Source organism: Humulus lupulus, chromosome 7, assembly GCF_963169125.1.
Source record: "Humulus lupulus chromosome 7, drHumLupu1.1, whole genome shotgun sequence".
NCBI lineage: Eukaryota > Viridiplantae > Streptophyta > Magnoliopsida > Rosales > Cannabaceae > Humulus > Humulus lupulus.
The window spans coordinates 171,274,375-171,288,403 of NC_084799.1; the positions used below are offsets into that span (position 1 = coordinate 171,274,375).

Consider the following 14,029-nt stretch of genomic DNA (forward strand, 5'->3'; position numbering starts at 1 on the left):
TATGAGCAGCGGTTGTAGTCAGCAAAGCCTGTAAACAAAGGATAAAGTCAGAGCATGTTGTAAAGAATAAAAGACTAAGGCCAAAGAGATAAGAAGCACTTACACTGGCCATTTCGTTTAGGGCCCTGTTCAGAATTTGGTCGACCCTTATTTTCTCTGCTTCAGCCATCGCATCCTTACAATAATCGTACTTCATGATGTGTGCAAGGCGGTCCTTGGCCGCTCGCAAGGTGCAGTTCGAGAGTTTGGCCCCAAGAGCTTCGTCCCGCTGGGTTTGTTCTTTGGCGGCTGCAGGTGGAGGGTTCGTCGTAGTAGGTGGGGTTTCCTTCTCGACAGGAACCGAAGGCTGGACAGAAGTTTGCCCAGTTGGCGCATCCTTGGGAGGATCTTCTGTTCGACTCTTCTTGGCAGGAGGTCCTTGGCTCGATTCGCCGTTATGCCTCCTGGACGTCTTTCGTCGAACTAGAGGAACTTCTACTTTCTCCTCGGTCTGATATAAATCGAAGACATTGGGAGTGGCCATATCTGCATATAAATGAACATATGCAAATGATAAGATAAAAGCAGATAAGAACTCTTGATAAAACAGGAAAGAGGTCACAAAGTTTAATACCCGAGCTACAACTACTGGTCGCTATACTATTGACCCTATTAGTCACACACTCACTATCTGGCACGAAGAAGTCTGGCCCTAGATTTGGAGTATATGTAAAGTTGCCCTCCCCATCAAACAAGTGACAGGGAATTGGCAAGCTATTTAAAAGCAAAATAACTGTACCGTTTTCATCGGAGGATTCCCCCAAGTCCACAACGGATTCTGTTGCCTTTTGTTTCCCCTTGCCTTGGGGTGCAGAAGGCCTTTCTGCAGAAGGATTGCCAGTGGGTTCCCTGATTGTAACCCCCGTCGGCCTCCTTCGCGGAGGGGACGCAAGGGGTTGTTGCTCGGGAACCCCCTCGGCAGTGGCATCGGCTACCACGGGTCCTCTTGTTTCATGGCGAGGAGCCAGGAGGCCAGATAGCCTCAAATTTTCATCAGTAACCAGGGACTTGACGCTTTTTTCTGCGTCTGTCATCCTGGACAAAGCGGTGGACCTCAACACCATGTCTGGTGTTGGGGTCGGACGTAACCATGGGCCTGAAAGACAAAGTATACTTTAAGAAAAATGAAAGGAAATTCGCTGATGGAAAGTATCGACTAGTAAAAACAACATTTACCTCCTCGGGCGAAGGCCAGGTTGTTGCTGGTCATGTCCGGAGTAAGGAAGTACTCCTTGCTGTACTGCCCCACGTTGGATATGTGCGTGGTGTCACTCAGGAACGTCAGATTTTTCTCCTGGTGACAAAGGTGGAAGAAGCCCGTCTCATACTGTTGAGGGTTGGACTTGAGGTCGAAGAGATAATTGACCTCATGGGGGGTAGGTTCTGGCCATTTTTTAAGTTTATACAGGATATAGAGTGCGGCCAGCATTCTATATCCATTCGGAGTAATTTGGAAGGGGGCGACACCAAAATAGTTGGCCACCCCCTGATAAAAAGGATGTAGAGGGAGGGTAGCCCCCGCCTCTATATGATACCTAGACCAAGCACTGTATACACCTCCGGGAAGGTTAGCCCTTTGGTCTGCAGCAGGAATCTTGAGATTGACCCCTGTGAGAGGATACTTCCTAAGGTAGTTGGCAAGCATCCGAGGAGTGACTTGGCTGGTCGGGGAGAGATACCACTCGACATCAAGCAGATTCCGATGACGAGGGCGGGCTCTAGTTTGGATATTAGGGTCAGGAGCGGTATTTTCTCAATCGCTGGTCGAAGGAACCCTAGCCTGTGAATCAGGCTAGGCAGGAGAGTTTGGGCTATCTTCTGAGTCAGGTCTTTTCTTGCCTAAGGATTTAGAACGGGCCATTTGAGGAGGAGATGGGCGAGGTCTAGGAGAAGATCGTGAAAAAGGGATCTCGTTAATTCTGTCGGTCGGTTGTTCTTCGCCTTCGAGCAGCTGGGCAAGAAGATCGTCGTCGATGGGCCGTTCACCTCCCCACAAATCTGGCATTAAAGTCTGCAAATAGAAGAATGGGGAGGTGAGGATAGAGAATTTTTAAGGCTTTTTAGAATAACGAGTATAAAAGTTAAGCTTTTATACAGCAGCATTCTAACAAAAAGCTAAAAAATCTCACACGAACAGTTTGAGAAACAGATCAAAGGGTGAAAGCAAAATGTTTTTCGTAAAATCTTTTTCAACTCCCCTTAGGGCGGGAAAAACCTATTTTTCTGGCTGGCCTAAAAATCGAATCTTTACTTCGGTTTTACGTCCTAAAAAGTATGATCTCAACTATCAAACTAACTCGTAACATTTTTTCACCCACAAGACATTCTACTGACAAGCATCTCAACCCAGAAGTAGATAAACTCAACAGTTAAACATACAGGAACATGCATTACAATAATACGAAACGTAAAGATTCAAAGACTTACCAGAAAGAAGGTCGAGAAGATTGGCAAAAGTTTTCGGAGATCAGGGAACTCTCGGACTGAGTTTTGAGAACGCAAAGAGACGGTCTCCAGAGGAAAAACGGAAGCTCTGGTTTTAGGGTTTCTTGAAAGAGTAATGGCGTGTGTAAAAAGAAAAAGGGAACTTCGGAGATGTTATATATAAGTTTGTCTGTGGCATTAAAAGTGATTAATCATCAGTTTCCCCTTTTTCGAAGTATGGGGAAGCGGGATAGCCGTTGAATTATTACTGGGGAAGCGAAAAGTCATGATTAGACAAGAGTAGGTTGCTTTTTACAAGAACACACGAAGGGTTCTGACACGTATGGCGGGGTCACCGAAGGGTCTTTTCCTCAAAATTTTATTCATTGCTCGTAATAAATAAACTTGGGGGGCAAATGTTATCAAAAAAACTGGCATAGATGACGTGGCGAGTGATTCCTGGACACGTGGCTGACACTTGGAGGAACTCTGCTAGGATATCGACCAGAAGGCACATTATAAGCAGTAGGTGGCCTAGTCTTACCTGCGACCAGTTTGGTCGATGGTTCCGCATGCAACATGATGTCTCCATAAAGATCTTTGTAAATCCCGAAATTGACTCCCACAATCTCCTGAATATCTGATTATTTATGAGAGAATATCTGTAACAAATTCATGTAATCCCCCTTGAGCCTATAAATAGAGAAAGATAGCTCAAGGAATGGACTTTTGGCTTTCGGATTATTTGAGACAAGAGTAATTCTATCTGAAATATTGTATTGTTCTTCAGAGGTTAGTGAAACTCATTGAACCCTAGTTCTTTGATCACTCCTTCGACTCTCACATCAATAACAATCTAAGTGGACGTAGGTTATTACCAGATTCTGGGGCCGAACCACTATAAAATATCGTGTTCTTATTATTTTCGTCATCACATTCTTTTCAACGCATTCATCCACGTCAAGCGTATTTTGACTCTGTGTCAGTTGACCAAAATCAAGGTCAACAAATACACATAAACATGCATGAACAGTCATATCATAATATCACTCATATAATTCACATAATCACATATTTATTCAATATTATCATCACAAAATTTCACAATAATTCCACTTATGCCCTCCCGACACAATAATCAACATATTAACCCTTATTAGGAGTTTTAGGACGCTACAGTCGACTTATCACTTCTATGTTTTGTTTTCACAAATTATGATACATTAATTTTAAGAACAATGTATGACTTTGAACCTGAACTTAAAAAATCTCATGTATTTAGCTTGAAGCCTTTAATGAAAGTGTTTTAGTATAAATTTTGTTATTATATTATTATTAACGCAGATATAAAAAACAATTTAATTATAATATTATTAATATTAAAATGGATATGCACAAAAAAAAAAAAACAAATACATTGTTTTTGGTAAAAGCTGTACCGACAACATCCCAGTCGGCATAGGGCAGCAAGTAAATGATTTGACATAACTCTCTGTCGACGGCCTAAGAGGCTTTTGTTGACCACGGGGTGTTGTCGCTACACCCTATACCAACTACAAAAATGTTGTTGTCGATAGAGTTTGGCTTCTACCGACGAGGTTCTACCGTCAACTTAACATCAAACACTTTGTGATTTCTACTAACCACACATGTTGTCGGTAGAGCCTCTATTTTTGTAGTGACATTGCTTTGAGAAAGTATCTAATATTAATATTGAAAAATCTTTAAATAAATGAATTAATAACTTAGTAGTATATATGGTGAGAGATGAGATAAAACTAAATAAAAAAAACAATAAAATAAATTGATAAAATTACATAAAGAAAAAAAAATTATGCCCCTTTGTGTTTTTGTACAAAAATTCATATTTAAAAAAAAAAATTTAATTAATGTATTTTTGTAAATTTCTCTCAAATTAATGAAGGATATATGATTTTTCTTTATAAAAAAATTAATAATCCTATTTTGTTTTTAAAAAGTTCAGAATTTATATCTAATTACCAAAATAACTCTACAGATATTTTAATTTCATATAACAAAAAGTTTATAACAATTTATCTTGTTTCCAATTCAAAGTTTGTACCTGTCTAACAAATATTCTAATGCCTAACTTAAAAATAAATTAATTCCTTGAGAGAGAAAAAGAGAATATGAAGCGACAAAGAACCTTTGCTTTTCCTTTGCCGAATGGACAAGATTTCCATATGGGAAGCATATGCAATTAAAGTATATCTAATTTGAAGCCTTTAATCAACCGAAAGAAACAAACTTAGACCAAAACCCAAAAGAAAGCTATCTACGAATTAAGAGGAAAAAATAACAAAAAACAAGGAATAACCATATCAAAAGAAAACACATGGAACATAATTTGCATCCTCGTCTCCAAACTAATGCTAGCTAGTACTATAAATCCAAGGCCACCACAGTCTTCCGTTTCCCATCGCTAAATATTTATCTCAGAGAAAAATATTTCTTTCAAGTTGAAAGGGTGAGGTTTTAATTAGTATTATATGGATACATCTAAGCCAGCTACTACATCTGCTAATCAGAATAAATCGTATGAAGAATTCGAACCACCCTTGGAATGGGTCAAGGATGAGGCTTCTGACACTCTTCTTGTCTTCTTACCAGGTTTATTTTACTTAATGCTCACATGTATATATGTTTATATAAATATATGTAATTTTGCTCATATTTTGACTTTAGCACGTTCATTATTCTTGTTCTATGATCACATATATCTATTTTTTGTTTTTGGTCTTTATTCACATTAGTTTTTTTTTTTTTTTTTTGGAGAGATGATATTGGTAGATATTAAATTATATTTATTTAATTTTCATCAAAAATTGTCGGTTTATTTGGTAATTATAGCTTTTATAGGAACACAGATTTTATATGTAACTTAACAATTAATAGTTAATACTAATAATACGGTTTGGCATTCACACTTTCCAATAGCATATCAATGACTCTTTAGCTTCATAGAGATCCTATGTTTTTCATTAAAGAAAATTAAAAAATAGTATCGCAATCCATCGCATCGATCATCATGCATTTTGCAAAGCTGCAAGTAAATGAGTATTAGCTAATTTCATAAAGAAATTTTGAGACTTTTAATAAGAGTGAAACATGTAAATTTTGTATATAAATGATTAAGTTGCATCACAATATATATGCTTTGTATAAAATTATATGTACGATTCAATATTTAAATTACTTATATATATACAATTGATCAAGGCTTTCAAAAGGAGAGACTGAAGATACAAATAACCTCAGCTGGAAAACTGAGAATAAGTGGTGAACGACCAATAGGTCAGAACAAATGGCGTCGTTTCAGCAAGGAGTTTGAGCTGGACCCCAGCTGTGACACCTCCAAAATCTCTGCCAAATTCGAAGGTGGAATTCTTTACGTCAAATTACCAAAACCAACAACTATTACTGCTGCTCAGCCACCCCGGAGAACTCCAACTCCAACCCCAACCCCAACCCCAACCCCAACCCCAACCCCAACGCCAGCACCAGCCTCATCATCACCAGCTCATGACCAAAAACGACAACAACTCCCTAATGCCATCCCCACCCCTCCAACTCCAACTCCCATCCTAAAACAGCAAGCCGATCATGCCAAAGCCAACAAGGACCAGAAACAACACATTGTCAATAATGCGGAGGCTGAGGCTGATCGTAGGAGGAAGGAATTGCTTGATGATACCAAACATGTTACAACCAAGACAACGCCGGACAAGAAGGCGGCCGCCGCACCAGGCGACCAGAAGAAGATAATGCCAACTACTGCGGCGGCACCCTCTGATGATCAGAAGAAGAAGAAGATGATGCCAAGCAGAGCAGCTGAAGAGAAATCTGAGAAGAAGTTGGATAGGGATGATTATGATAATAAGAAGGGTAAGGAAAAAGCAAGTGATGATATTGCTGATAAGGCTACTGGTAAATCTGGTGAAGGGTTAGATAAGAAGGGAAGAATAATGGAGCAAGTGAAGAAGATTAGTGCGAGGACATTGGTTAACTCGGCTCTAGCTGTATTGTTTGTTGGAGTTCTTGCTTTGTATGTAAGGAATATCTTTATCAGGGCTTTTGGTGGTGTTGAAAACAAGAGCTCATCAGAGCTATAATTAATTCCTTCACCAATTTATTATGTTATCGTATGTAAATTGTTTTCATGTACCATGCACGTACTTACTTTTACTTTGTGTGAGATGAATAAGAAGTTATAATAACATTTCTTCACGTGCAAGATTATAAAATATTCTTTGTTGATAATAATTAATTATCTTTTCATTTTATATATATGAAAGAAAATAGAGTTTGCTTATTAAATTAATATTCAAATCATTTATCATTTTAATTTGAAAGTTATATTATGACCAGGAATGAGCCAGAAAATAAATTCAGATTAGGGAAACATAATTACATTCAAAATTGCGTATAGAAAAATTAAAAAAAAATTAAAAACTTATTAAAAAGCAAAGAGACCTTCATTAGAATTATTAATATATTTTAATTATTTTTCTTAAATATTTTATCATCACTAAGTGTTTCAGAATTGCGCTGATAAAATAAATTTTTGTTGGCGCAATTCAAAAAACGTACCGGTAAAAGTTGGATATAATGTTGATGGCTTTTTGCGTTGATAAAGGTTTTTTACTTTTGCTGGCGATGAAACTAAGAAGCGTTCCAGGAAAAGAGTTTTGTTGGCACATTGACAAAATGCACCGACAAAGATGACGACTCTTTTTCCAAAATTTTTAATCTAGTTTTGCTGGGAATAGTTTTTTTTTTCCATATTTACGTGTTGAATTTTTTCGATGTATTATGTTAATGTGCCAAGAAAGAATTAAAAATGTGTTGGGGAAAATCATAAAAGTGTTGGTAAAGATATAAATTGCGTCGGGAAAAATCTAATTGAATAAAAAAAACACAACTTTCTTAAATTTTTAGGAATGGTTTCTTTGTATGCTAGAATCCTTGCCAAATCAATGAGTATTTAAGACCTATTTAACAATTTAATTTCCCTAAGAGTGTTCCAAGATTAATAATGATACTAATCAACCTTGTTTATATTAACTCACTACAAAAAACGTGACTTTTGCCGACGCATTTTTGTGCCGGCAAAAGTCACGTTTTGCGCCGGCAAAAGTCCTCTGGACTTTCCCAACGCGCTTTTGTGTCGGTAAAAAGTGACGGCGTACATTCGTCAATAATGGGACTTTTGCCGGTGCAAAACATACTGCGTCGGCAAATGTATTTTTTAGCGACGAAAAAATGCACCAGGAAAAATAAGGATGTGTTGACGAAAAAAATTGTCGCGGGATTGTGGAAAACACTTTTAGCGGCGCAAATTTGCGCCGGCAAAAGATGTTGCTTTTAGTGGCGCAATATTGCATCGGCAAATGTGGATATCTGTAGTGGCGCGTTTTTGCACCGGCGAAGGTGGATATCTGTAGTGGCGCATTTTTGCGCTGGTAAAGGTTGAGACTTTTACTGACGAAATTTTGCGTCAGTAAAAGTATTTTTTAAATAATTTTTTTTTTGATAATATTACTAATTTTATTTTCAATATATTAATATTAATTAATAAATTTTAATTTTAATATATTAATAATTATTTAATTTTTTAGTAATATTATTTAATTAGAAATAAAATAAAAATTAAGATTTTATAAATAAATAAAAAATATTTTATAACTATTAATGTTTATTATCTCTACCAAACATGAAAATATAAAAGTAGTTTAGTAAATTAAATCTCTAATTAATTAAACTTTAAATAAATAAAAAAGTTCTACAAATGTGTACTGCTCTTCTCATCATCCCCGCCCCCGTGAGCATCATCGTTCTTGTCCGGATCCTCTTCTGGTAAGTCGACAGTAAAACCAGGAGCCAATACACCAACTTGCTTCAACCAAGCACTGACCAGCACATCTTGACGCCATTGACGACTCTCAAGTTTAGTCGTATACTTCTTTAGGTTATGATTCTCTTGCATAATGTCCTGAGTTTGCTGCAAAATGGTGTCCACTTCAGGTGGCAATTGCCCGGACAATTGAGAAGTTGATGAAGATGCTGCCCTCTTTGCGCCAATTGCTCTCAACCTAGGTAACCCCCCAAATCCTTTCTTATAATGCGAGCGAGGCCCAAGGACATCCGTGACAATATCCATATCAGGCGGGAACTGACTGTCGACATTATCGCCGACACAAGAAGCAACAGATGATACAGGGGTCGTACTCTTCTATCTGCCAACATCCTATCATTAATGACTGCAGACCAGTGATTGAAAAAGAATGTAATTAATTTTAAGAATGTAATTTGGTCATGAAAATCCATATCTAAATCAGAATAATGAAGATATTGTTGATATATACAGTAAGAACAGTTAATTCCATTAATGGGGAATTTATGTCTCTAAACATATACATCACCAATATTTACATGTTTGTGATTTAGATATGGATTTTCATGAACAAACTAACTTAGCCCACAAGCTCCCTAATACGGGGACAACATTAGTTACATTTTTTTTTTTTTATCTTAGTCCACAATCATTAATCATAAATATATTGGCACATAGAATATAAAGATTTAATTGTTATAAATTTAGTTGATAATTAATAAATAATTACTAATTGACATCAACCAATTAATAATTAATTTTTATTAATTATTTACTAAACTTTTTTAAAGTTAAATGAGCATAAATTAGTTAAGGTTAGGTAACTTACATGTTTTGTCTCCGCTTCATCGCTAATCCACTTATCCTTTGCTGACCCTCGAATTAGCCAACGACACGGAGTCAAATATACGACAAAATATGAAACGATGCTTGAAAAGATAATCTAATGGAAAGGAAAAAAAACACCAAGAAATTATAGTGGTTCGGCCCCAAAGATTGGTAACAACCTACGTCCACTTAGTGTGTTGTTATTATTGACCTTCAAAGTCGTGATCAAAGAACTAGGATTCTTGAGTTTCACAAACCTTGGAAGGATTACAATAGAATGATGAACAATCACTATAGCTCTTTCTCTCTCAATATCAAGAAAAAAAGCTAATAAAATCCAAAAGTCACTTCCTTGAGCTATTTCATGCATATTTATAAGCTCAAGGAGGGTTACACATGCTAACGTGTCCCTATCTTTCCTTAATAATCGCGTATCAAGGATAATTATGAAGAAATATCCAAATGCAGTTAATATTAGATTACAACTTAAGAAGGAAATAAACCAAGCTTCACGATCAGCCTGGTCGTATCAAAGATTAACACTGACGATGAGGCGCGCTTCTGGTCGATAGCCGAACAGCTCCTTCTCCCTTCAATTCTGCCACGTGTCAATCCATGTGTAAGTAATCTTTGCCATGTCATCAATAGCCATTTTTGGGTAAACATTTGCCCCCCAAGTTTATTTCTCGCGACCAGCAATAAGTAAACGTAGGAAACCGACTCTTCGAATACCCCACGACATATGTCAAAACAGCCCATGCCTTATCGAAAAAGGTGACCAATCATGTCTAATCAGGTCCTTTCAGTTTCCCAAGAATGTGTCCGACAGCCATTCCACTTCCCCATAGTTAGAAAACAGTAATTCATGATTGCCTCTTTTAACATGCCTTGGTCTTCATAAATAACCCTTAAGGTACCATTTTTACCTTTTACTTGCTTTTGCCTTCTTGAAGAACGCTGAAGAACTCGCGCCCCAGAGCCCAGAAATTTTCAAACATCTATACTCGGACGTTCGACAGCTCTCACCTTCGGACTTCAATCTTTATCTGAGTAAGTTTCACAAATTTTCTTGTCCTTTCAGTTGCTATTCGAAACTACTTTATGCGTGTTTTTATCTCTGAACCTCTTTGTGTTCTTGGCTGAAAATGTATGGGGATTGTTTGCATGTTGACAGATGATTAATAGGGTAGTGAAATATTGTTTCGTAGGAGTTAGGAGCCAGTTTGGTAGTCGAGATTGTATATTTAGGGCGTAAAATCGAAGTAAAAATTCGATTTTTAAGCTAGGTGAAAAATTGGATTTTTCCCGCCCCTTCGGAGTCGAAAAAGCTTTTTCCCAAAAACTTTTTACTTCCGCTTTTCAATCTGTTTTTCAAACTGCTCGTATAGAACTTAGTGTTTCTGTTAGAATACTGCTGGTCGTATACGCGAGCAACGTTATTCCAACTTTCAACAAAAGCTTTTAAGCTTTACGTCTTATCTCCTCCTTTCTCTGTTCGCAGCTTTCATGCAAGATTTGTGGGGAGGAGAAAGACTCATCTGTAACGCCCTACTTCCTTAGAGCCGTTACTAAGTGAGTTTTAAGACGAAACAGTGCAATAGACTCGCTACCCGAGGTTTTGAAGCAAAAGTGTGACTAATAAAAGTTAAGGCTGTAATCTTTGAAAATGCGTTGACTCAATAAAAACTTCTAGTATTAAACAATTGGGATCCCAAAAATAAGGTTTGAAAACTATTTACATCTTGAAATAAGCTTACAGTTGATCGGTTACAAAATCATAGATTATTACAGCCATTTTCGAATAAACCCCCAACCAAAGCAGTCGGGCAGGCCGAACATGTACGCGTCGCTTCACGCTCTCCGTACTCATGGTTGGTTGATTCAGTCATTGCCCTACCTACAACACGGAGCACCCGTGAGCCGAAGCCCAGCAAGAAAACTCATGCATAACATAACATATGCAATTCATACAGTTTATCATAACAGATAATCCACATACAAACAAGTCAACCATTAGACTAAGCAAACACGGCCATGCCGCCCCCGAAGCCTTACCGAAGCCTGGGGTCTCGGTCCTCACCGCAAGGATCTCACACATATCCTCTGGGTCCCGGGCCCCGCCCTGACCATAAGCATCCCATGTGCTTAGTGTTACTTCCGGCTCCGCTGCCGTACCCGGCCTACGCCGCACTCGGCCCTTGCCGTTCATTTCATTATAATCATACATAGCATAAATCAAACAACATTCATACAATTATCAATACATGTAAGTCTACACCCTAACATGTAATGCAATATTGGGCCGTGCCCCGCAATCACACTATGGGCCACGCCCTATCCTACGGGTGTTATAGTTTTCTTACCTGCATTCCGAGCCTCCTGATGCACTAAAGCCGCGAGCACGGTCCTCAAGCACGAGCCTCACCAACAACCTAGTCACAACACACAAGAAACCTCCCTCATTACTAATCAACCCAAAACCACTTCTCGAGACCAATCCCGCACTCTCGGGACTCCCAAATCCCTAAAATAATTCACCGGAACCATCCCCCGAGTCCCCGGGCAAAAGCCCTAAAAACCAGAATTTTGGGTGTCAAAATTGGCCTAGGGCCGCGGCACTCCATTCAAGGGCCGCGGCGCCCAAGAACAGGGCCGCGGCGCTCATACGCGAACCCAGAAAATCTGGGTTTTCTCTTGCGTTTTTCCCGAACTTAAACCTTCCAAATCACACCAAACCAATACCCAAACCCCAAAAATCAAATTAAAACTTCAAATGGACCATCTAACAACCCATAAACACTAGATTCAAGCTCAAAACACAATCACACTCACAAATCCACCCAATTGATTTCAACTTCAACAACTTAAACCCATAGGCCAAAAACACAAACCCAAGCTTGAAAAACCTAAACCATACCTCAAAATCTTAAACCACAACAGATAAAACTCTTAAAATTGCATAGAACCTTACCTTAAATGAAGAATCCAACCTTAAGCTTCCTTGGTTCATCCCCTAAGTCCTCAAGTTTTCAGCTCCCTTCTTCTTCTTCATGCCCTAGCTTTTTCCCTCTCCTTTTCCTTCTCTTCAAATATCAAAGCATCAAATGGCTAAGTCCCCAAACCGTGTACCCCTAAATCCCAGCTGCAAAATGCCTATAACCCATGCCAAATGACCAATTTGCCCTTCCTTGCCTATCCTTTCCCAACTAAACCTCAAGGGCACTTAAGTCCTTTTACTTCTATTTCATTTCTACCATTTTTCTATCTAGAACTTGTTACTCCCAACAGTAACTAATGGTTACCCAGGTTACTAAATCTCCAATAACCATTACCCGCTAAATCTCAACTTAACCATAAAATTCTCGAGGTACCCCTAGGCTCCTCCCGAGCCGGGTACAGAATCCCGTTGTGACTCTGAAGTTAACTAGCTCTCTAGGACCGTCTCGGCACGTGCATCACAATAATACAACCACACCCACGTGGTACAATTCACATAATACAATTATCACATATATGCCCTCAGCGGGCTAAAATTACCAGTTTACCCCTATCATGCAAACGGGGTCGACATGCGTAATTATTTCACCTAACATGCATACTAACCACGTAGTCATGCATCTCAATGTTCAATTAGTCATATAACATGCTTTAAATCATAACCATGCATTTAACTCATAAAATCACACATAAATCCCATCGTGCCCTCCTGGCACGCTAATCAAGGCCCTTAAGCCTTATTAGCGAATTTGGGTCGTTACAACTATCCCCTCCTCATAAAAATTTCGTCCTCGAAATTTACCCAAACACATCAGTCAGCAACCCGCAATCTGACCAAAATATCCAAGGTCCATCGCCTTATTTTAGTTTCCCCTCAACGCTCTTTCAGGAGTAACAATCTTGGCTCGCAAGATCTCGTCTGATAGCCATACTCTCGATAGCCCCTCTTTAACACCGCAACCCTGCCGAAGCCCAGGGTCTGCCTAGATAACAATGACCAATTCATTGTCTTATTCCTGATTCCATAGATACTCAAACGTCATCACCTCTACTAGGTGGGATCAGCTTGTAGGCCCCGCTGGCCTAACACTTAGTACAACCTCGAAATTTTATGTTGAATTAAGAGTCAGAACTCTCCCTTCTTTCTCTGAACACCTTACAGATCCTCGTCTGTTATCACGCAGAGATGCAACTCTTTCTTCCCGGAACTTTATTTCCTCATAACTTAGCAATTTACCAGCTCTTTATTCTTTCAAATAGGCAAACACTCCTGCCTTAAGATGTTTCAACGACCTTCTTGGATTTCTCTCTAAACTAAAGCCAAACTGTAGCATTCATTCTCTTTCACCTCTTACCAAGCCCTATATCGTTACAATAGCAAGACACCAGCAACCGCCAGCACGACTAACTTACCAGGGATTACACTTCCCTTAATACCTTAAGTATTCGTCTACTCAGCGCTTAATTCTTTAAGATCCTTGATAAACTTTCAGACTGCCATTCCACTTGTAATCAACTGATAATTCCAAGTTCCCACTCTGTTCTTTTCGTTCTCTAAGTCCATTCCAAAATTTAAACTACTAAAGGGTCTCAATTCGATATCATCGACGCTCCGTCCTGAAACCAGTTCACTCGACCCAATCAACATTAACTCACACAACCGAGTTAAACTTTTCATGTCCAATTACCTTACTTAAGGTCTAATGTGGTCTATTCCCATGATACACTACCACATCACCTAAACTCTGTCACCCGCTCAACCCTCCCGGTACAACGTACCCTAGGAGGTAGAATGATGTCCATTCAGAATCCTCATTCAAAACCATA

The 14,029-nt window shown here is 38.7% G+C and overlaps 1 protein-coding gene across 1 annotated transcript; it reads left to right on the top strand.

Annotated features, from left to right (window-relative positions):
- The first annotated feature begins 4,784 nt into the window (after positions 1–4,784).
- Positions 4,785–6,711, top strand: LOC133788812 (inactive protein RESTRICTED TEV MOVEMENT 2-like). The gene is made up of 2 exons (XM_062226414.1): positions 4,785–5,094; positions 5,704–6,711. The coding sequence occupies exons 1-2, from the start codon at positions 4,974–4,976 to the stop codon at positions 6,594–6,596; spliced, it is 1,014 nt and encodes a 337-aa protein (XP_062082398.1). The 5' UTR covers positions 4,785–4,973; the 3' UTR covers positions 6,597–6,711.
- The last annotated feature ends 7,318 nt before the right edge of the window (positions 6,712–14,029 follow it).